This window comes from Hyaloscypha bicolor (assembly GCF_002865645.1).
Source record: "Hyaloscypha bicolor E unplaced genomic scaffold K444scaffold_55, whole genome shotgun sequence".
Taxonomy (NCBI): Eukaryota; Fungi; Ascomycota; class Leotiomycetes; order Helotiales; family Hyaloscyphaceae; genus Hyaloscypha; species Hyaloscypha bicolor.
Genome location: NW_020194557.1, coordinates 1 through 18,909, shown reverse-complemented (window position 1 = coordinate 18,909; position 18,909 = coordinate 1). Strand labels below are relative to the sequence as shown.

Sequence of the window (18,909 nt, the reverse complement as noted above, 5' to 3'; positions counted from 1 at the left end):
CTGAAGGGCTCTTTGTCGCCGTCTTCGGCGTCACGACTTCGGGTGTAAAGGCAGCATATGACCTACCGGTTCCTATCACTGAGTAGATGGCGTCTTGGGTCGTGGAATTCGGACATCCCGTAGAATCTTATCGTGGAGCTGGAGTTGGAATCGAGGAGATAGACAAAATCATATATGATATTGAGCAAAGCGTTCTTCTCAGGAGTGTAAGTACATTTATCATATAACTAAAGCAAGTATGGTTGCGGTTTTGTCTTTCCAATACATCTCCCCATTTGAGAATGAGAGAAGGTTATGGCTCGTAGTAAGAACCGTATCAATGGCCTGTACTGTAACAAACTTCTTCCGAAAGGTAAGCCGTGCATGTTGCGCATATATGCCATCGCCAAGGCACTGACCGAGAAGGTTTTGGTCAGGAATACCAGAGCGGTATCACTGCGAATGACCCATTCTTGCTCTGAGGTGTTTCCTACTTCTCTGCCACCACAAGTCTTGTGTAAAAAGTGATGGCCTAAAGCAGAAGCGGCTCCAAGAATGAACGTTGTTACCGGAAGGATAGGCAACCTTCCAGTAAATTCATCTACCGGGAATTAGGAGTTGACGGCCGCCGGTCTGCAGATTTCCGGAAAGGAACGAAACATCTTCATGTTGTTGGTTTTCAACCATTCCCGGTACATACTCGCTGGATGATGTTCCGTTCCCGAGGACCATAAGAGGCTCGTGGGTTGAAGATACATGGTGCTTCTTGTCATTTAGCGGTACCTCGGAATACCCGCCTGATGCAACTAATGCAGCCAAAGGCTTGTGCGTTATTTTGGTTGTCTACGCCACTCAGCGGTCGTTGGAGATCAGATAAAGATCTGGGACTAAGCCCCAATATATAGCTTGTTCCGGCTGATTCTCCAGCCCTCGAGGAGTTACTTCGGTCAACATCCTGAATCAGGACTAAGAGCGGGAACGTCTTGTCTCTGATTGGCACAAAGAAAAATCCTACGCGGATGCGGCGCAACTGGTTTAGCCTCCTGCTGGAACTCCGTGGGGGCCAAGACTGATTGGATTCGAGAGGGTTAGCAGGACGCTGACTGCAATTGTGGGCAAGGTGAGAGGAGGCGAAAATCGACCACGAATGTGCCTGTGTAGGAACAATGAACTTTATTTTCTGTAATATCCTTGCCTGTTCAAGTAATCCCCAATAGTCAAGGATTGGCCTCCAAGGCTCGAAAAAATTCAGATCTGTATCTTGATTATATACCATCTATATCTATCCCACACACTTAATCATTCACACCTCTCCAACGCCTTCTTAAAAATCTGTACAAACCTCCAAACCTCCTCATACGTATTATACAACGGAACAGGCGTCACACGTATCACATTCGGCTTCCTCTTATCCACCACAATGCCCGCCTCATCCAACATCTCCATCAAGATCTCTAATCTCCCTGGTTTTAAGAGAACACTCAACTGCGTACCCCTCGCTTCATGGTTGCTGGGAGTGATGATGCGGAAGGCGCGGGTAGGGGCGTCGGTGTTAAATAGGAGGAGGAATTCGAGGTAGGCGGTTATGGAGACGGATTTGAGGCGGAGGGAGGACATGGATGTTTGGTTGAAGACGGAGAGGGCGCCGCAGAGGGAGGCAAGGTCGATTACTGAGGGGTTGGAGACTTGGTATCCTGATGCCCCTGGACTGGGTCGGAAATCTATCATACAGTCAGCCAATATCAACTCCGATTTCTCACGAGACATTGGGAAGGACTTACGGTTATCCATGTTCATCCGTCCCGCCTGATCACCACCATACCACCCACTCAACCGATGTCTGAACACGGGCTTCTGTGCATCTTGAGAATAATCGACGGTGCCGTGTCGTTCGTGGACGTAGAGCCCTGCGATTGAGCCGGGGCCTGCGTTCATGTATTTGTATGTACACCAAGCTGCAAAATCGACGTTCCAGTCGTGGAGTTGCAGTGGTACATTTCCCGCTGCGTGGGCGAGATCCCATCCTACAATCAAACCCTTAGATTGTGCATATGCAGTGACCGTCTTGATGTCAAAAAGTTGTCCAGTGTAATACTGGATTCCAGGGAGGAGAATCAAGGCGGCGGTAGAAGCGTGCTCATCGATGACTTTCAAAATGCTCTCAGTTGAGACCTCGTACTCTCCTTCCTCCGGCCCAATCACGGTCATTGCGTCATCAGGATTATACCCGTGGCCTCGAATCTGAGACTCGATGGCAAAGTGATCACTGGGGAACGCTTTCCAGTCCAGAATGATCTTGTTTTTGGTTGCGGTTGGAAGATAGAAACTAGCCATAAGAAGATGCAAATTCATGGTGAGGGTGCCCATGATTGCTACTTCTGAGGTGGCAGCACCAACAATGGGTGCGCATCTTGCAGCGGCGTGCTCGGCTAGTAGTTGCCATTGGGAAAGGGGGGAGTCTTCTAGCTGGCGAAAGTGACCGTGCACACCAATCGTTGACCAGGTGTCGAGCTGGGTTTGGATGAATTCTGGTACTGCTCGAGGTTGGAGGCCCAAAGAGTTACCACAGAAATAAATGCATGGGTCATCGGATTGTTCTGGAGGAAATGTCAGTATGGTCACGTGAAAGAGGGGTTAGTGGGGCAAACCTTGCTTGACGAGTTTCGTTGCTTTGATGTTTGGCTTTGAAGGAATCTTGAATTGTTGGCGGAATAAACGCAAGTGATCTTTTGAATCAAGTGATTTTGCGTATTCTAAAGTATTTGCTTCACCTGGGAAAGTCGGCTTCTCAGTTCGCTGAAGGTCTTCTGTTCCGATTGAACCCATGATAAGCAGTGATTCTTGAAAATGATATTGATGATAGTGCAGACGAAAAGAAAGGGTACAACCTCACTCACTTTGTACCCCGCTCTCAACACTTTCGATTGTACCGGCATGCATCGGCAACTATCTAGTGGCATTAGTGAAAGGTTTTTTGCCCGATATTTTCGTAATTTTTTTTGAGGTTTTCCGCCTCCGCTTCCGGATCCGTGAACAGCGACAAAGGGCGGGCCAGCCCGATCTCGTGAGAGACTTCCCAAGAGAAGGACCGCAAGAAAGGTTTGAAATCATAATTAATTTGCCTGACGTGAGAATCATCTGACTCTCGTGTCACTTTACACAAAAGCATCTCCTGTTGTCCATACAACTTCCCAACTTTCGCTCACAAGTTTCCTTTAAGAACAGCAACAAAAATTCTGCCCTTTCTTGAACTCCGCATTCGTCATTAGCTGCCTTCAGAATGTTAACTCAAATCGATGTTGACATGGCCGAGTTCGGTGTCTCGCCTCGACATGGTTTCTTGCCAGACGAACTACCTCTGCATAGATTGAGCGATCCATATTATTCAAGTTGGGAGGATGTAATTGAACGGCTGCCCTCTCTCCTGAAAAGAAAGGCACTTATTTGCCATGTAGACAACCTGCCAGTGCTGTCAACTTCGCACTTGCAGACATTGAGAGAATGGCAAAGAGCATACCAAGTGCTCTCATTTCTCACGCACGGGTATATCTGGAATAGTGCTGAGGGCGGAGGACCATCAGAGGTGATTAGCAATCCTTAGACTCGATCGAGCTGCCATCTGACAAGAACAGCGTCTACCACCATCAATTTCCGTCCCTTTCCTCGAAATAGCCTCGTACCTTGGACTGCCTCCCACAGCCACATATTCGGCACTCAACCTCTGGAATTTCAAAGCTCCTTCATCCGAAACTGACTTGAGTCGGATAGAGAACCTCAAGGTTTTGCATACATTCACCGGGACTGAAGATGAGGAGTGGTTTTATCTCATCTCTGTTGCGATCGAAGCACATGGTGCAGAGATCATCCCAGTAATGTTGAACGCGATGGCTGCTGTCCGGACGAAGAATTCCCACATAGTGTTAGCAGCACTTGTCAAGTTTGGATATTGTGTTCGGGAAATGGGTGCCATACTGAAAAGGATGAATGAGAAATGTGCACCAGATGTCTTCTATCAAAAAATCCGGCCGTTTTTGGCTGGAAGCAAAAACATGGCTGTGGCTGGGCTTCCGAATGGGGTCTTCTATGACGAAGGCGACGGCAAAGGAGAATGGCGACAATTCAGTGGCGGAAGTAATGCGCAAAGTTCTCTCATCGCGTTTTGCGACGTCGTCCTTGGGGTGGAGCACTGGGATTCAAAAGACTCGGGTTCCAAGAACCAGTTTTTCCAGGTAGGAACACCGGAATCCCAGGGGAGCTTCCACTGACAAACATAACAGGAAATGAGAAACTACATGCCGCGATCACATCGCACTTTTCTCCAACGAGTAGAATCCATGGCTAGCATCCGAGACTTTGCTGCTGCCCAGACAAGCGTACCCGAGCTCGGTGAGGCCTACAATTTTGCAGTCAACGAACTCCGCAAATTCAGAGACATCCATATTCAGATCATCGCCCGGTATATCATCAGGCCATCGAAGCAATACGCGCCGAAGGAAGACACTGGTCGGAACCTAGCTGTTGCCTCGTCAATCACACCGGAGAAAGAGCTTCACGGAACGGGAGGAACACAGTTGCTCCCATTTCTTAGACAGAGCCGCGATGAGACCAAAAACGCAGCCTCGTTTTGAGGATTCGAGAGCAGAATACATAGTTGTAGAAAGAGAGCATCATTGGCGTTTCGGACCGCATAGATAGAGATTCAAACGAATGCAGTGTAAGAATGTAAACAAGACAATTTAACGCATCAGATGTGCTGTCCACTCTTTCGGTGTTTGCTGTCGGACTAGACAGTTGTTAATGACAAATGAGCTCCCTCCTGACCGGATCACTCGAGACGTCTTGGGCCATCTTCCGGTGAAGCCCTCCTCAGGGCTTCTCTCAAGAACTGGGTAAAAACCGTGAGTGGCCAGCCATGTGGAGCATCAGGGAGCTTCCAGAAGGCTTCGGTGGAGAGCATGGCCCCACTGTCCACACCGTCCCGCCTTCCAGGTTTGTGCTGGCCAAAAGGAGAATTTGCAACGGAGAATTCTCGGGTCAGCGAAGCTGCCAGCACGTGACCGGCTTGTGAGACGGATCTCTTCCGGACCTCCAAGATTCGGACGGCACCCGTCTCTCACCAACCAACAGGACATTCAACCGCACCATCCACAACATGATGAGGCCAGGCGGATTCAGTTTGCCAGCTACTAACGCGTGGGACTCCGCCATTATCCTATCTCTAGGTGGGCGCGGCCCACGAAGGTGTCCGTCCGAGAAGGGTGGTGCATTCAAGGTGGGTACATAGTCCCCACGCAGGTTTGTATATTTCCCTTTAGTTGTCTTGCCATCTACCTCCAATCTGTTACACAAGTGTTCAGTCATTTCTTGTCTTCTTCGAATCTAAACTGCCAAAATGGGATCAGTTGAGAACGCTTGGCGGGTGCTGGACGTTGCCATTATTGGAGGCGGAATTGGTAGGCCTCCTCCCATCCAAATCTCGAATGCCATTAAACTAACCACCTTTTGTGAAACAGGAGGTTTATGCGCTGCGATTTCACTTCGAAGGGCGGGCCACAAAGTAACAATCTACGAGCGAGCAGATTTTGCTGGAGAAGTTGGCGCCTCAATTAGTTGCGCGGCAAACGGCACGAGATGGCTTGAAAGTTGGGGCGTGGACATCCCAAAGGGGAAACCTGTGGTTCTCAAGAAGCTCATCTCCCACGACTGGAAGACGGGTAATGATGTGAACATATACGATCTTGCGGATTACAAGGAAAGATGGGGATATGTATGTTACGGTCGCCCAAATTGTTACGAATTGTGCTGACTGCTGGCACAGGTCTACAACATGTTCCACAGAGTCGATATGCATGCAATGTTGATGGAGACGGCCGTGGGCGAGTCTGGAGAAGGCATCCCGTCTATTCTCAAGGTCAACCACAAAGCCTTGGAGATCAACCATGAAGCAGGCATCATCAGTTTCGAAAATGGTATGCAAGCTAAGCATGACTTGATCGTTGGAGCCGATGGGATTGGATCTTTAGTACGACAGACATTAGGCATCATTCCCGACAGAAAACAGTCGACTTCTCACTGTCTTCACTGCATCATTGCTACGGAGGATATCCACAAACTCGGTCTTCACGACTATTCTCCAAACGAATCAATCGAATACTGGGGTGGCCAAGGGATCGACAAGATTGTTTTCTCGCCATGTCGTGAGGGACAACTCCATTCATTCTACTGTTTTTTTCCAGTTGAAAAGGCCAAGAATCCTGGTGAAGGATGGAGTCACCAGGTTGGCGTGGACGAACTCCTCGAGCCTTTCGGAACGTTGGACCCAGACCTTTTGGCATTGTTCAAGAACTCCACGGATATCAAACCCTGGCGGTTATTTGTTCATCAACCATATCCCCACTGGCAGTCAGGAACAACCTGTATCATGGGCGACGCCGCACACCCAATGATGCCCGACCAAAGTCAGGGCGCATGTCAAGCGATTGAAGACGCTGCGGCCCTTGGTCTTGTTTTCAGCAAGGATTATTCTTTCACAAACACCGCTGAAGACATCAGCAAAGGACTTCAAGTTTATGAGCAAGTCCGCAAACCTCGTGCAACTCGTGTCCAAGAAGCCAGTGCAAGGGCGAGAGTAAACATCACAGAGCGTATTGGCTTCTCAAGTAATACGTCAAATCCTTTATACAAGGTGGTGGATGAGAATAAGAAGTTGACCATAGAAGAGATGAACGAGTATGATATGCCTGCGGATGTGAAGAAGAAGGCTGCGGCAGCTGGGGTTGAGTTGAGGGTTGGTTTGTGATTCTGCAATAGATCAAGTTTAATTTATACCCTTTGAACCGAAACTATAAATCGCAACTAGTGATTATCAAGTGGAACCTCCTTTATCTCCCTACTCTCGGGTAATATTTGGTACTGCCTTAAAATGGCCTAGTAGAAAGTATTTTACTGTACCCTTGCCAAAGATTGTGGCGAGTTAGCGGCTCCAATTTTGATGGACAAAACCAACAACACGTCTTCCGCCATCCCTGGGATACTCATATTGAGCGCCACCAGCATGCATCCGGATGAAAATCATGGTGGTGGGAAGAAAACAAGAACGTGATGTCTTCGGAGCGCCCCGCCAAACGTGTCCGACAGGCATGTGAACCGTGCCGGTGAGCCTTTGTACCCCGTTCTCATAGCTCGGATGTATCCAGTTACTGATTAGACCTGATAGCCGCAAGAAATCAAGATGCCCTGGAGAGAAGCCGAATTGTTCTCATTGTACTCGACTACGTCAGAACTGCTACTACGCTGATGAACGACATGAGAGGGTCGCGACCAGCGCCTCGCCAACACCTCAACCTCATTCCGCAACGTTGAGAACGGACGGAAGATTAGTAAGTCAGCTGCCATTGTATCTTTTCCCGTCGTATTTATTTTTTAACCAGGAAGATAGGAGGATCGCCTGATGCATGTTGAATCTCAACTCGCTGAGGTACTTGCCAATCAAGCGTCCTTGAGCAACACCGTATCACAGCAGCTGTCCGACTCACCCGCAGATCCTTTGCATCAATTAAGGCCGAGATCGATTTCAAGACCACCTGATACGTAAGTCCCCTTCTCGTACATTTATGTATCGTTCTTCTAAAAGTGAGAAGGAATTCTACGCTCCCTCCCTGGGATATCATTTTCAGCACTGGGGAGAATTACCTCTTGTACTGCGACTGCCAGCCCCTACCATTATTCGACCGCTCCACGTTTGTCCAGAGACTCAGGGAACGAGAGTCTGAAGTTTTATTCTCTCTACTTGCTCTTACGTTGCGATTCAACGAAGATGGATCGAACCACGAGAGCCAAGCAAAAATCGTCACAGATTACGTCGAAGCAGCGAGGGTGCTTGTCACGAAGAAAGTAATGGATGGTCTCGTGGAGCTGTCTACCATTCAATCACTCTGTCTCCTAAGCCTCATCGATTTTACAGGTATGGCTCTTTCCCGGATTTGACTTCTAGCTCATGACTATTTAGAGGGTTTCACCCGCCGTGCAAGTGTCCAGACCAGTTTGGCTATGAGCCTGGCCCATAATGCTGGACTGACATTCGAGGCACCTGTGGCAATCTCAGATCACGAGAAAGAAGAGCGGCGGCGATGTTTCTGGGGCCTATTTCTTCTCAAGAAATTACACGGAGCCGACTTCACGGTACTTGACTTTGCTGCTGAAGACAACTATCCATGGTATCCAGCTACTCCGTGCGACCCACTCAATCTTGGTCAGCCAAGTGAGCAACCTGGGCGTGAGGGTGTAAATGGGGAGACGTCTTCAGACCAAGGCATCATGGCTTATGCCATCCAACTGAGTGAGGTGTGGTTCAAGACCACTCGATATGCATGGAGGCGCGGGAAACCAAGCAGCCTCCCTCCTTGGTCCTCACAATCAGATGGTTCTACCATTCTAGCACAGCAAATGGAATTCGAGACACGAATGCCGTGGATGCATCGATTTAAGCCCGCCAACTTCTCCCAGCGGCCGTTGGAAGAGTTAAATGCACATCGAGATTACTGGGGACCATGGCTTTTTATTCAGTTTTTATATCACACCAATTTGTGTTTACTCAACCATCCGCTGTTACTATCGCTCCGACTACGTAATTCGAAGTGTGTTATCCCGGAGATCTTCTTGCAGCATACGTCTGATCTGATCTCCTCGCATACATCATGGATCATCAATTTCATCGAGATGCTCGAAGCAAAGGGTTTCAAAGTCACTGACCCATTCTTGGGACATTGCGTCGCCATTGTAGCCACTATATACCTCCAGGGAAGTGTTGTGGATGACCCCGGTACGAGGAAAGAAAAGCAAGATAGCTTTGCCAAATGCTTGAGATTTATCAGGGGTCTTGCCGTCCAATGGCCTCATGTTGGGCGAATAGTACGTGCTATAGTCTCTCGACAGAATCGACTACTTCACTGACAAACTTGAACAGGCAGATAAACTCCAAGGACTGAGTGAAACAGTCTCTTCAACACATGTCGCGAGCGATGTACCAACCCGCCAGAACAGAAAACTCCTCATTGACCTCGGTCAATTCTTCGAAGTCCTAGAATACGCATCTTCAAGCGAGGTCCCCGACTCTGCACGCCGACTTTTTGGGCCTTTACTCCACTCGAATTTCCCTGCATCCAGGACAGAAATGGCACAGACATCTGTTCTTCCAGAGCCCACTCGGGTTGAGAGGCAGGAATTCGGGAACCTGACTCCTGTTGCGACTATGGCGGAAGGATCGAATGTGCAGATGAGTCTGGAGGATATGTCTGATGTTGCGGTAATGGGTCCACTGGTGTATTCCGATGATGAGTTGGCGGTTTTGGCCGAGAGCTTTTTTCATCAGAGGCAGGAAGTTGATGGGAATTGGTGGAATATGGATAGTCTTTCCGGGGGATAAGGGATCGGTTCTGGATTGACTAGCAACGCCAATTTGTCACGAACATCGTCTTTGCCCTCGAAGCCACCCACGATTGTACAAGGATAAATGGTTGAATATAGGAACGAATTTACTTGACTCTAGCACAGGAGTTCGATTGTTCAGTTGACGTGACGACACATCGTCTTTCCCTCTGTCGCTGGAACTGAGAGATGACAGAGGTGTTGAAAATCAGGGGCTGTGCGCTCTGTGTGGCCCACTTTAAGTGGAGTCGTAATTTCCAGAGTTTTAAGGAAGCGGAGCTTCCATAGAAAACACAACAATCAAGCTTCATTTCAACAAGAGGGGCGCGGCTGAGAATATTCAAGCACCAAGGTCGGGCAACCAGCGTCGACGGGGCTTCATAGCTGCAAAATACTGGAGTCCAACGTACCGTAGCCTTAACGCTTCATCTTTCTACGGTAGTCCCAGTCAATGTTTGACTTCACCCCTTCCATGGTTTCAACGTTCATGTGGCAAATGCCCTTTTGGAACGATTCTCTTTGATCTTTCTGACGTTTCTCCGATTCGCTATCCTATTTCAGCCCTGAAAATGGATTCCCGATCATCATATTGGATTTAAGATCCCGTGGCTTGGGCCTTCGTTCTGGTTGGTACGCCAAAAGACACAAGACACAGAACGCAGAAGGCGGGCTTTAGCGAGAGGGCGGGATGGGAAAGGCCGATTGACAGCGCATCTCGATGGGCACAAGTAACAGAACGCAGAAGGCGGCTTTAGCGAAAGGGCGGGATGGGCAAGGTCGGTTACAGTAACAGCGCATCTCGATAAATAGATCCAGTCGCCGCTATTCATTTTCTCTCTTCAAGCACACCTTCGATTCAAAGTACCAACCAAGGGGCTAATAACCCTGGGGGCGGAAACGGTTACTTTGTTGTCACAGAGCTGAAAAAACCCAATACTGCCGCGCAGACGCAGACATATACCACCTGTGCAGAAGGTGTTGCATATAGGCTCCCGCCGAGCCGTGACCGTCCTCAAGATGGCATCGACGACCAACCGTGCAGAACGGACAGCAAACCATTTTGTTTCCCGGTGCTGTCCGCTCTGCAATACCGATCTCCTGTGAGTCACCCAATGTTATCGCATCCAATCTCGGTGTAGAAACTGACAATTTACTTAAATCACTGATCTCAGGATAGGGCATAAGACATCAGAAACGGGGCTCGGTTATGAGTTGGTTGAGTTTGATCCTGATAATTTCCTTTGATCCTTCCACTTGATGACCCACACCGGCCCTTTTTGATCTCCGACCGGAGGTCCAGGATCCAAAATTGACCCTTCCTGGACCACCCCTTCCCGGACACCCCTTCCCATACCATTCTCTCCATAGCTGTTCCCGAATCACCTGACTTGGACTATCTAACAAGCAGATATGTTGTTGGAGATATCTAACTTTGAGCACTGTTTTGTTTCATCAGAAGTTGAACAGTCACGACGTCACCAAGAAAGGTAAGCTAACCCTTATTCAGACCAGAGCTTACGTGGTTCAGGGGCTCAACTGCTCGTACTCCTCGTTTCTGATGTCTTATCCCTTTACCGGCTCGAGCCAATGGAACGTTGCTCTCTAGACCATATACTTACACAAACTTCTTGGAAGAAGTGAATGAGACGGCCGGCTTACAGTTTGAGGGCTGGGAGTCAGGGCTTGTCATCAATGCACGAGGCGATGTTGATTCTCAGTCAGCACCCAATGTGGGGTGGTTGGAAGGATCTGGAATGGGTGGAGGATTTCCAAACACATCGTACCCTCGCAGCAACGCACCAACCCCGCATTCAAATGTCTCGATCGCAAATGATTACCAAAAATCTCCGAAAGACTCTGGCATCTTGGATGATTATCTCATATCTCAGAGTCCGGCGGCTTCAGCTTTGTCTTCTGTATCCGTCGGCGGCGGCGAGCTGAACAACTCTCACTTTTCTCTCGATCTGAAATCAACTCCATCACCTCCGTCGTAAGTTCGCCGCCTCCTTTGTCGGACTAAGCTCACACTTCAATAGGTCCACTGAGATAGACGGGTCGTTTTATGCTTCTGGGTTAAACTTAGTAGAGGTGCTTTCTATTGAAAATCCTCTGTGAGTTTAGATTATTCTACGAAAGCTATCCTTAGACATTCCAACTCATTGTCTTCAGGACTTGCGGATCACCTTCGATTCCGTCAAACTCTCTACAAGAATTTGGATCCCAGTTGCTCAATTCAGTGAAGTAAGTGGATCCCTGTCTTCACATTCAATTGTATATTTCTGACCTCAGCGATGCAGCGCCTCCGAGGAGAGCAGCCTGAAAAGTAGCACGACTCCTGGCGCTACCATACCTCCGTAAGTCACTCGGTTCAGAACTTCAGAACAAGTGATAACATATTGTTCCAGTTCTGGTCCATTCATCTGTGATACCGACGGCTGTCACCGCTCTTACAAAAGAGTTCATGAAATGCGGCGGCATAAAAGAGTACATTCGAGTACCAAACCACACGCTTGCATATTCACGAACTGCAGAAGATCGGGCCAGAACGGATTCTCCAGAAAAGACCACCTCAGGCAACACCTAAGACAGGTCCACGGGGCTTCTTGATAGAAGGCATTGGGGCAATTGCTGCATTTCGCGGCTTGTTTTATTTCTTGGGCTCAGATCTCCTTGGGAGGCAGGATTCAAGTTTTTATTTTGGTATGGGGTCAACGGTCGCTATTTCTTTTCGGGGTCAAAATCTCAACAATGCTTGGCTCGTTCTCATCTATTAATCCAGACCTCTTCGTTCCTAATCTTTGCATTCTGTCCGCTCAACGTTGTGTTTTGGTCCATCTGCAGCACACGAGCAATAGAAATCATTCATTTCAGCCCAACCAACATCTGTCAGCTGGTGATACAGGGGCTGACATTTGCCCTTTAAATCCGAAACTGCTGCGATTGGGCGGATTCGGTGAGGGCCTGGAGCTGACCTCGTCTAGCCTGGAGCGCCTGCAGGAGAGCCCGAGTGGCTTGGGGATGGTGCGATAAGGGCAAAGGGCAAAAAAGGGCGGGATTTTGGTGTGGGTGCTTCCAGTGCTTAAGGTACACGCCGTGCTTTGCTCTCCTGCGTCTTCTTCACCTTCCCCGGGACGTCATCAACAAGGTCTAGGCACCGAACTATCCCCTTCACCACACTTATTTCCTTCGCCACTTCCTCCTTCATCTCAACCTCCGCCAGCATCCACTCCGGAAAGCTACCCAGCTTGGAAGTCAGTACCAGTTAAGGCTAACATCCGGTACCAAACCGCGAGGAGGTCACCAAAGAATTCAGGCCATCAAGGATTTCATTTCTACCACCCCATCAGGAGCCCCTGGATTTGTTCTCAACATCCCTTGAGTATTTAGCGATAATTGACTCCAGCAAGCCATTCGGCTGTGGCCTTAGTACCCATAGGAGATCTCAGCTGCCGCTGGGTCGACTTTTTTTCTTTAAGCCTGCCGGCTTGGATGTTCACTCAAGCTATCCAGAGCTTGCTTCCCGATTTCCATTGAGGATTTCCCCTGGCTTTGATTTTGTGGCTCCTGAACCCGAGATCAAACCCAGTTCCTTGCCTGGTTTTTCATTCCCTCCCGTCCCCCCATGATCCGTTTGGGGACTTTTACATGAGCATCGGTGGGTCCATTCCATCTTGACCAGCGGCAATTACTAACTTCTCAATCTGTCTAGTTCCATCGGCCCCTTCTGAACTTCCGCCTTTCTTCCCTTGGACTGTCGAATTTGCTTCCAAGGGCTACCGGATTCTTTCTCCTGGACAGCGATTTTCTTTCTGTTCTTTGCTTTCTGTTTTGTTTTCTGTCTCCCGGAAACAAGCCTCAAAGGCGGATCCCCTCGCGAGGTTTCGAAGAAGGAAGCCATCCGACCGATGTGCATGCACCAAAGGAGTCGATATAGAAAGTAATCAACCCATACGCCACCGCAACTCCCCAACCCCACAGTTTTACTCATGGCCATCTAGTCTTGTGGTCAAAATCCCAGGCAACAAGATTCTGGTAGGTTATACATCGCCAGAGAACACACTTCCTGCCGTAGGACTGGGACGGAGCAATAGCCTTTGCATAGCTCTTATCTACCTGACCATCGGTGGTAACCTGTTGAAACAACTTGCAGCGGAAATTTTCACAAAACGATCACCAAGCTTGTTATTGCTTCAAGAGTGTATATTTATCGGAACAACAGCACGCTAGCTTGGGTACAGAGTTTGCTATACACTTCCCGGATCAATGTCAGCCCTAGGCTGCTCAAGGAAACCGTCACCCGCTGACGAGACCACAAGCCTAGACTACACCGAAGCCTGGAATTTTTGAAGACACACTCCAATTGTCTAGTTCTGAATAATCCAGAGGATAGGAACACCGTTCCTGGGATATCACCGACTTACCAAGTGTCAAAGCCGTGGCTCTTGGACCAATTCCCGAACCGAGAAGAGAAGCCCTCACAGACGCTGAAGGTTTCCTGCCGCAGTCGGGACAACAGAACGACCCAAGTCTCCAAGGGATCCTTCGTCTTGCACTCTCTCATGCCAGGAGTCTGATTATTGCGTCACCATTGTGAAGTCAAGCTTTCAAACCTGTTCCTAGCACAATGTCCTTCTATCCTTTATTCTATCCTACCCAAATGGGACAGGATAATGATATCTCATCTTTCAATGTGTTGTGTGAGGAGAGTGGAGAAATGTCGCACAAGGAGTGCCCTGATGAGCAGATCTACTCTAGCTTAACTGTAAACATTACCGGAAACAACGGCGAGACATCAATCTCACACCCGACTTCTCCTTACGACGAAACGCCAGTCGCAGAAACTTTCGGATCTCAGTCGTCATCCAACTGCATGGGGTATTTTAATCCTTCTCAATCTGGAGAGGGAGCAAGCAACGAGACTGGGAATTCGAGTCACCATATTGGCGAGCACAATATGGGAGGTTTGATGTCCAATACAGCCTCGTCATTTTATATACCATCGTTTGATATCGGGGAAGGTGCTTTAAATGTTACAGATTATGAGAATGTCCATAATTATGCGATGACTTCTACGTCTCTCGACTCTACCGCACCAACTCCTTCAACATTTACGCAAACTACCCATGACGAGTAGGTATCCTCGCAATTCCCAAGCCCGGAATCAACTAAAAACCTCATACAGAGCCTCCGCTACCGATAAAACGGGCTTTTGGTTACCTCAACCGATGATTCAAGCCCCTTCTTGGGAATTTTGGCAGCAAGAACCTCACCCCACACACTCCCCACCCCTGGCCGTCACTCCCAACACTGCCGCAAGGTCCATGACTTCAATCGCAACTCAAACTTCAGAAGATCCGATGATCGGCAATACACCGTAAGCAAACATCAAATTCCACGTCGTAACTTCCGTGGTCTAAATGACAAGATCTTCCAGCCACCAAGTCTACATGCCACCAACTCGAACGGCATCGCGAATCTCAAGGCCCAATGTCAACCGACGAGCGTACGTTCATCATTTCTTCCTTGACAGTCATATCTGATTAATCTAGTTCTGCAAACTTCGCCTGTCACATTGACGGATGTACCCGCTCCTACACACGGAAATTCGAGCTCGCCCGACATCTGAAAAACCATTCAGGGATAAAGGAACATCACTGTAGATTTCCAACTTGCATTTGGGCAGCACCAAATGGGTTTGCACGGAAAGATCATCTTAAGCAACATTTACGACAAGTGCATAAGACTTTGGCATAGTTGGAGTCTGATATTTGGGGAGGATGAGAAATGATCACTTGTATACGGCTGTTGACGGACTTCACGACGAACAGATCTAGTTTTTTGGATGCTTCTCTTTTGTCTCTGATTATTGACTGCTGCTGGAGACTGGCATGAATAATGTCTGATGAACCTAGATATCCTCACTTCATATACTCATGATAATGTGCTAGTTCACAAGATACTATGCAATTTAGCTATGCTACCCCCCCTAGTCCATTTGTTTTGTCATTTACAATAGCAATAGTTGTCTTTCGGTAAGCTTTATAATTCTCGCGCATAACTTCACAAGGCGTCCTACTAACACTTCCCATTTTCCCCTTCCCTCTTCTCCGCTCGCTTATTTCAGCTCATCCGACAATTCCCTATTTCACTAAACTTCGGAAAGGGATTGACTTCAGACACCCCCCTCCTGTATCTGGATGAATTAAAGTTTAATTTCAACTCTGAGCAAGCTTCAAAAGAGGGCAAGAAATCAAAATGCATTCAAAACAATTCCAGATCACCTACACAACCCATCATCCCTTCCCGTTCCGGCCCCCCTCCTCTACAACCGTCTCCTCAGTCTCCACCTCTTCCCCATCTTTCTTCCCCACCCCAGGCATCTTGACCCATGGCCCATGCACCGCCCCCGCAGCCACACCCCCCAGCAGCCCCAACCCCGTCGTCGGAATCGCCACGACACCACCGACCACACTCCCGACCAGCGTCCCGAGTCCAGCACCAACACCGGCGCCCATCCCCGCGCCGGCCGCTCCTCCCTGCCAAACCCCACTCTGCAACCGATTCGCAATCTTCATCTCCTTCTCGGCAATCTTTTCTTGCTTTTGCGCTTCTTCGAGAGCGTGGGCGGATTCTTCCTCATCTTGAGTGGATTGGGCGAACTCTCGAGAGGCGGAGGCAAGAGCGGCGGCTTGCTCAGCGCGTTTCAGGTGGTCTGAGAGCTCGGAGAGGAGCTTTTCTCGCGTGGAGGGTGTTTTGGGGGGTGGTTCGGGTTGTGTTGCTGGTTCTGGCTCTGGTTCTGGAATTGGCGCGGGCTTTTTCTTCTTGAGGATCTTTGGTGAAGGTGGGTCCACCTTCCGAGGAATTTTTGGATGTTCCTCCTCCTCTTTCTCTTGTTGCGCTTTTGGCTCTGGAATTGGCACAGGCTTTTTCTTCTTGAGGATCTTTGGCGAAGGTGGGTCCACCTTCCGAGGAGTTTTTGGTTGTTGCCCCTCCTCTTCCTCTTGTTGCGCTTCCGGCTCCAGGTTTGAGAATGAGAGTGATTTTGACGCCATATTGAAGCAGTGGGGTTCTGATATTTTGGGTGGAAATCGAGATGGATCGTTGTTAAGGGTATTCTAAATTTTAGGAAGATATAAGCCACATCTAGATCACTTGATCTGTTTAAGGGGGGTGAAGCAGGTTTGTGTGGCTCATGTGAGGCGGGGCGCTCGATGACGTCGAAGTTTAGGGGGCCAATCAACTCTTCCCTTCTGAAGACGCCCTACCTCAAAGGGTTCACATGGTGTTGGGGATACTGAGGTACCTTACCACTGAGTCTTATTTCTTGTCCTGAAGACTACAAAGTAGAATCAGTCACTTCCATAAATTATGTTCACACAGAAAAAATACACTAGTATGCATGTTCCAAACATTAATCCCAAGGCCCAAATCGCTCATGCTGCAAAAATGCTCCACGACCAACCACCAACCACCAAACGCCAAATATATTCATACATCCCGATTCCTATACTCGGTTGCCGAGGTTTCCGCGTTGCTCTTAAAAGTAGCTGCCGTCGCACGCGTTCCCAATGTATCCGTAGCAGACTGACTTGGCCAACATCACTGCTGTGTCGATTTGGATCTTCCGTTTTTGACTTATCGCTGTCTTGAAGAGACTGCCTCAGTGAACCGGTGTCTCACAAGCAGGTGACAACAGTTGGCTGGCGGCCGCTGCGGAAGGAACTTCGACCGAGCGATAGAGGGGACAGCGCTGGGGAACGGATTTGCCGGGAGCGACGTGACGATTTATCAGATCCTCTTCGGTTCAACTTGGTCCACAACCAAATGCGTTCGGCAGCGGCACGCTTTCGCAAGGTTCCCGGGGGGGTCGTAACCAATCCGCCGGGTTCTGGGTTTGAGGGGCTGTCCACTGGGCCTCTTCCGGCCCCAGCGCCGACAACAGTGGATGAATTAATAGTGATTGCTCAGCACAATTGGAGACGACGTTAACTATATGTCATTTGGGTGATGAACATTTGGCAACCAAGAGCCTGCAAAGCACTGAGGTAATTCCCTTCTGTGGGGCCTAAATCGCTAGATATTTTGATGATTCCCAAGAAGTTTCTTGTGCTCATCCCGTCTCCAGACGCGTGGACCCGGCTCATGAATCTGGGATGAAATGGATGCCAAGGCGGGAATGGCCGCTCGGGGCGATGCCCCGTCAAGGGACACCCAAGAGACTTCCGTCTCTTTTCCCATCAACAAGAAATTATGCATGACCAAATTTTAACACCCCACTCAAGACCTCGATTTTGTTGGCGTAGATGATTGTGCAATAATTGGTTCCAACGGAGATCAAACTTCGAACTCCAGCTGCAGGGACCGCTGGGTCACTTGGTGATGATTGCTGGGTACGAAAACTCAGAGATGCACTTCTTTGATGTTCAGGATGAAAAAGGGCCTGCTAAGCGGGGCAGGCAGAAGCTATCCTACTTTTAGTAAGTGGGAAAGACTTCCCTACACGTGAAATGCCACTGAGACTCAGAAACCAGGTACCAGGGGCCGCACAGGCAGGTGCAAATGCAAAGAGTAAAAGGAAGATCTCTCTATAAGGAAAGACAGAAAGCTATGTAAGATAGATTTCTGAAATCTCCCCCGCCCCCCGGGATATAAAAGCGCGTAAGAGAGCGTATTTCTTTTAATACCCTAAGAGGTAAGATTACAGTCTGTAATATTAGGGGTAGACCCCAACCCACGCTCTAAGAAGAGAAGGGAGCACGAGAAGGTACGAAGGGGTATTAATCTTGGGGAAGACCTCCCTGACTACCAGTCTTAGGCCTCCGGCGATTAAGTATTTTCCCGAATCATGTGATGGGAGATTTCTCTTATCATTTGCCGCAATTCCCACACCAGCCACATAGCGTAACCAAAAGCTTCGCTTCGAGTCTTCGACAAGTCAAAATCTTACTTTTAATCAAAACGGGTTTTGTTTCCAGAATCCTTCCAGAACAGCCTTTTACCAGCCCTGCACTTCCCTCAACAAATCTGCGTCATGATCTCGCTCCAACAATCCGATGCATATCAAGCAATCGAGTCCGATTGTAACCAAAAATCCTTTACGGCGTATCCCATCTGTACTTTTCTCTTTTTCATGTTGGATGAATTCGGGCCAGAGGGATTCTGGCTCATGGGCTAAGGACCAACCATAATAGATTTCTGTACTCTGCTTTATAGTCGTTTGAGCATTTGGCAAACGGGGCGGCTGTCTTTTTATGGCGTTGGCTCCATTGAACAGGTATATACCGATGGTTTAAGAACAGAGCTCAAACGTGAAGAGGGCTGGTGAGGCGCGTACCAAAGAGGGCTATGTACGGAAAGCCGTAAGGATCAGAAGACCAAGCGATTTTCGAATCTGGTTTTCGACCTTCAATGTCTGATTTGTGGCACGTGCGCACCCTACCAAAAATCGCCTACATATTATGCCCTCTCTTCCTGTGCCTCTACCTATTATTACTACTTAAAATA

At 48.7% G+C, this 18,909-nt stretch overlaps 8 protein-coding genes across 8 annotated transcripts; 6 read left to right on the top strand and 2 right to left on the bottom strand.

Moving 5' to 3' along the window:
* Positions 1–1,121: 1,121 nt before the first annotated feature.
* K444DRAFT_611070 (kynureninase) lies at positions 1,122–2,830 on the bottom strand. Its single transcript, XM_024879876.1, has 3 exons — positions 2,628–2,830; positions 1,761–2,576; positions 1,122–1,700 (listed from the first exon to the last, which is right to left on the bottom strand). The coding sequence occupies exons 1-3, from the start codon at positions 2,803–2,805 to the stop codon at positions 1,279–1,281; spliced, it is 1,416 nt and encodes a 471-aa protein (XP_024738758.1). The 5' UTR covers positions 2,806–2,830; the 3' UTR covers positions 1,122–1,278.
* A 267-nt stretch (positions 2,831–3,097) lies between these two features.
* Positions 3,098–4,757, top strand: K444DRAFT_651866 (Indoleamine 2,3-dioxygenase). Its single transcript, XM_024885742.1, has 3 exons — positions 3,098–3,562; positions 3,612–4,208; positions 4,257–4,757. The coding sequence occupies exons 1-3, from the start codon at positions 3,260–3,262 to the stop codon at positions 4,605–4,607; spliced, it is 1,251 nt and encodes a 416-aa protein (XP_024738757.1). The 5' UTR covers positions 3,098–3,259; the 3' UTR covers positions 4,608–4,757.
* A 347-nt stretch (positions 4,758–5,104) lies between these two features.
* On the top strand, positions 5,105–6,821 carry K444DRAFT_611068 (FAD/NAD(P)-binding domain-containing protein). Its single transcript, XM_024879875.1, has 3 exons — positions 5,105–5,432; positions 5,493–5,746; positions 5,798–6,821. Exons 1-3 carry the CDS (start codon positions 5,372–5,374, stop codon positions 6,776–6,778), a joined length of 1,296 nt encoding a protein of 431 aa, XP_024738756.1. The 5' UTR covers positions 5,105–5,371; the 3' UTR covers positions 6,779–6,821.
* Positions 6,822–7,080: 259 nt separating this feature from the next.
* Positions 7,081–9,403, top strand: K444DRAFT_525474 (uncharacterized protein; the record flags this gene model as incomplete). The annotated part of the gene is made up of 6 exons (XM_024874449.1): positions 7,081–7,133; positions 7,196–7,358; positions 7,418–7,569; positions 7,620–7,942; positions 7,988–8,889; positions 8,945–9,403. 6 exons carry the CDS (start codon positions 7,081–7,083, stop codon positions 9,401–9,403), a joined length of 2,052 nt encoding a protein of 683 aa, XP_024738755.1.
* A 1,412-nt stretch (positions 9,404–10,815) lies between these two features.
* On the top strand, positions 10,816–12,012 carry K444DRAFT_627899 (uncharacterized protein; the record flags this gene model as incomplete). The annotated part of the gene is made up of 6 exons (XM_024882860.1): positions 10,816–10,892; positions 11,012–11,395; positions 11,442–11,516; positions 11,575–11,646; positions 11,703–11,759; positions 11,811–12,012. 6 exons carry the CDS (start codon positions 10,816–10,818, stop codon positions 12,010–12,012), a joined length of 867 nt encoding a protein of 288 aa, XP_024738754.1.
* Positions 12,013–12,861: 849 nt separating this feature from the next.
* K444DRAFT_356879 (uncharacterized protein) lies at positions 12,862–13,831 on the top strand. The gene is made up of 2 exons (XM_024872144.1): positions 12,862–13,060; positions 13,115–13,831. Exons 1-2 carry the CDS (start codon positions 13,051–13,053, stop codon positions 13,630–13,632), a joined length of 528 nt encoding a protein of 175 aa, XP_024738753.1. The 5' UTR covers positions 12,862–13,050; the 3' UTR covers positions 13,633–13,831.
* A 6-nt stretch (positions 13,832–13,837) lies between these two features.
* Positions 13,838–15,159, top strand: K444DRAFT_662046 (uncharacterized protein; the record flags this gene model as incomplete). Its single annotated transcript, XM_024886648.1, has 5 exons — positions 13,838–14,366; positions 14,442–14,535; positions 14,588–14,779; positions 14,840–14,908; positions 14,955–15,159. Exons 1-5 carry the CDS (start codon positions 14,030–14,032, stop codon positions 15,157–15,159), a joined length of 897 nt encoding a protein of 298 aa, XP_024738752.1. The 5' UTR covers positions 13,838–14,029.
* Positions 15,160–15,251: 92 nt separating this feature from the next.
* Positions 15,252–16,544, bottom strand: K444DRAFT_611065 (uncharacterized protein). Its single transcript, XM_024879874.1, has one exon. It carries the CDS (start codon positions 16,455–16,457, stop codon positions 15,699–15,701), a length of 759 nt encoding a protein of 252 aa, XP_024738751.1. The 5' UTR covers positions 16,458–16,544; the 3' UTR covers positions 15,252–15,698.
* Positions 16,545–18,909: the final 2,365 nt, after the last annotated feature.

Excerpts from the sequence above, each read along its gene's own strand:
- K444DRAFT_611070 (XM_024879876.1), bottom strand. The coding sequence starts at position 2,805 with ATGGGTTCAATCGGAACAGAAGACCTTCAGCGAACTGAGAAGCCGACT. Across the intron at positions 2,577-2,627 it reads AACGAAACTCGTCAAGCAAG|AACAATCCGATGACCCATGC; the intron begins GTTTGCCCCACT and ends CATTTCCTCCAG. Across the intron at positions 1,701-1,760 it reads ACGGATGAACATGGATAACC|ATTTCCGACCCAGTCCAGGG; the intron begins GTAAGTCCTTCC and ends ACTGTATGATAG.
- K444DRAFT_651866 (XM_024885742.1), top strand. The coding sequence starts at position 3,260 with ATGTTAACTCAAATCGATGTTGACATGGCCGAGTTCGGTGTCTCGCCT. Across the intron at positions 3,563-3,611 it reads AGGGCGGAGGACCATCAGAG|CGTCTACCACCATCAATTTC; the intron begins GTGATTAGCAAT and ends TGACAAGAACAG. Across the intron at positions 4,209-4,256 it reads CCAAGAACCAGTTTTTCCAG|GAAATGAGAAACTACATGCC; the intron begins GTAGGAACACCG and ends CAAACATAACAG.
- K444DRAFT_611068 (XM_024879875.1), top strand. The coding sequence starts at position 5,372 with ATGGGATCAGTTGAGAACGCTTGGCGGGTGCTGGACGTTGCCATTATT. Across the intron at positions 5,433-5,492 it reads CATTATTGGAGGCGGAATTG|GAGGTTTATGCGCTGCGATT; the intron begins GTAGGCCTCCTC and ends TTTGTGAAACAG. Across the intron at positions 5,747-5,797 it reads ACAAGGAAAGATGGGGATAT|GTCTACAACATGTTCCACAG; the intron begins GTATGTTACGGT and ends CTGCTGGCACAG.
- K444DRAFT_611065 (XM_024879874.1), bottom strand. The coding sequence starts at position 16,457 with ATGGCGTCAAAATCACTCTCATTCTCAAACCTGGAGCCGGAAGCGCAA.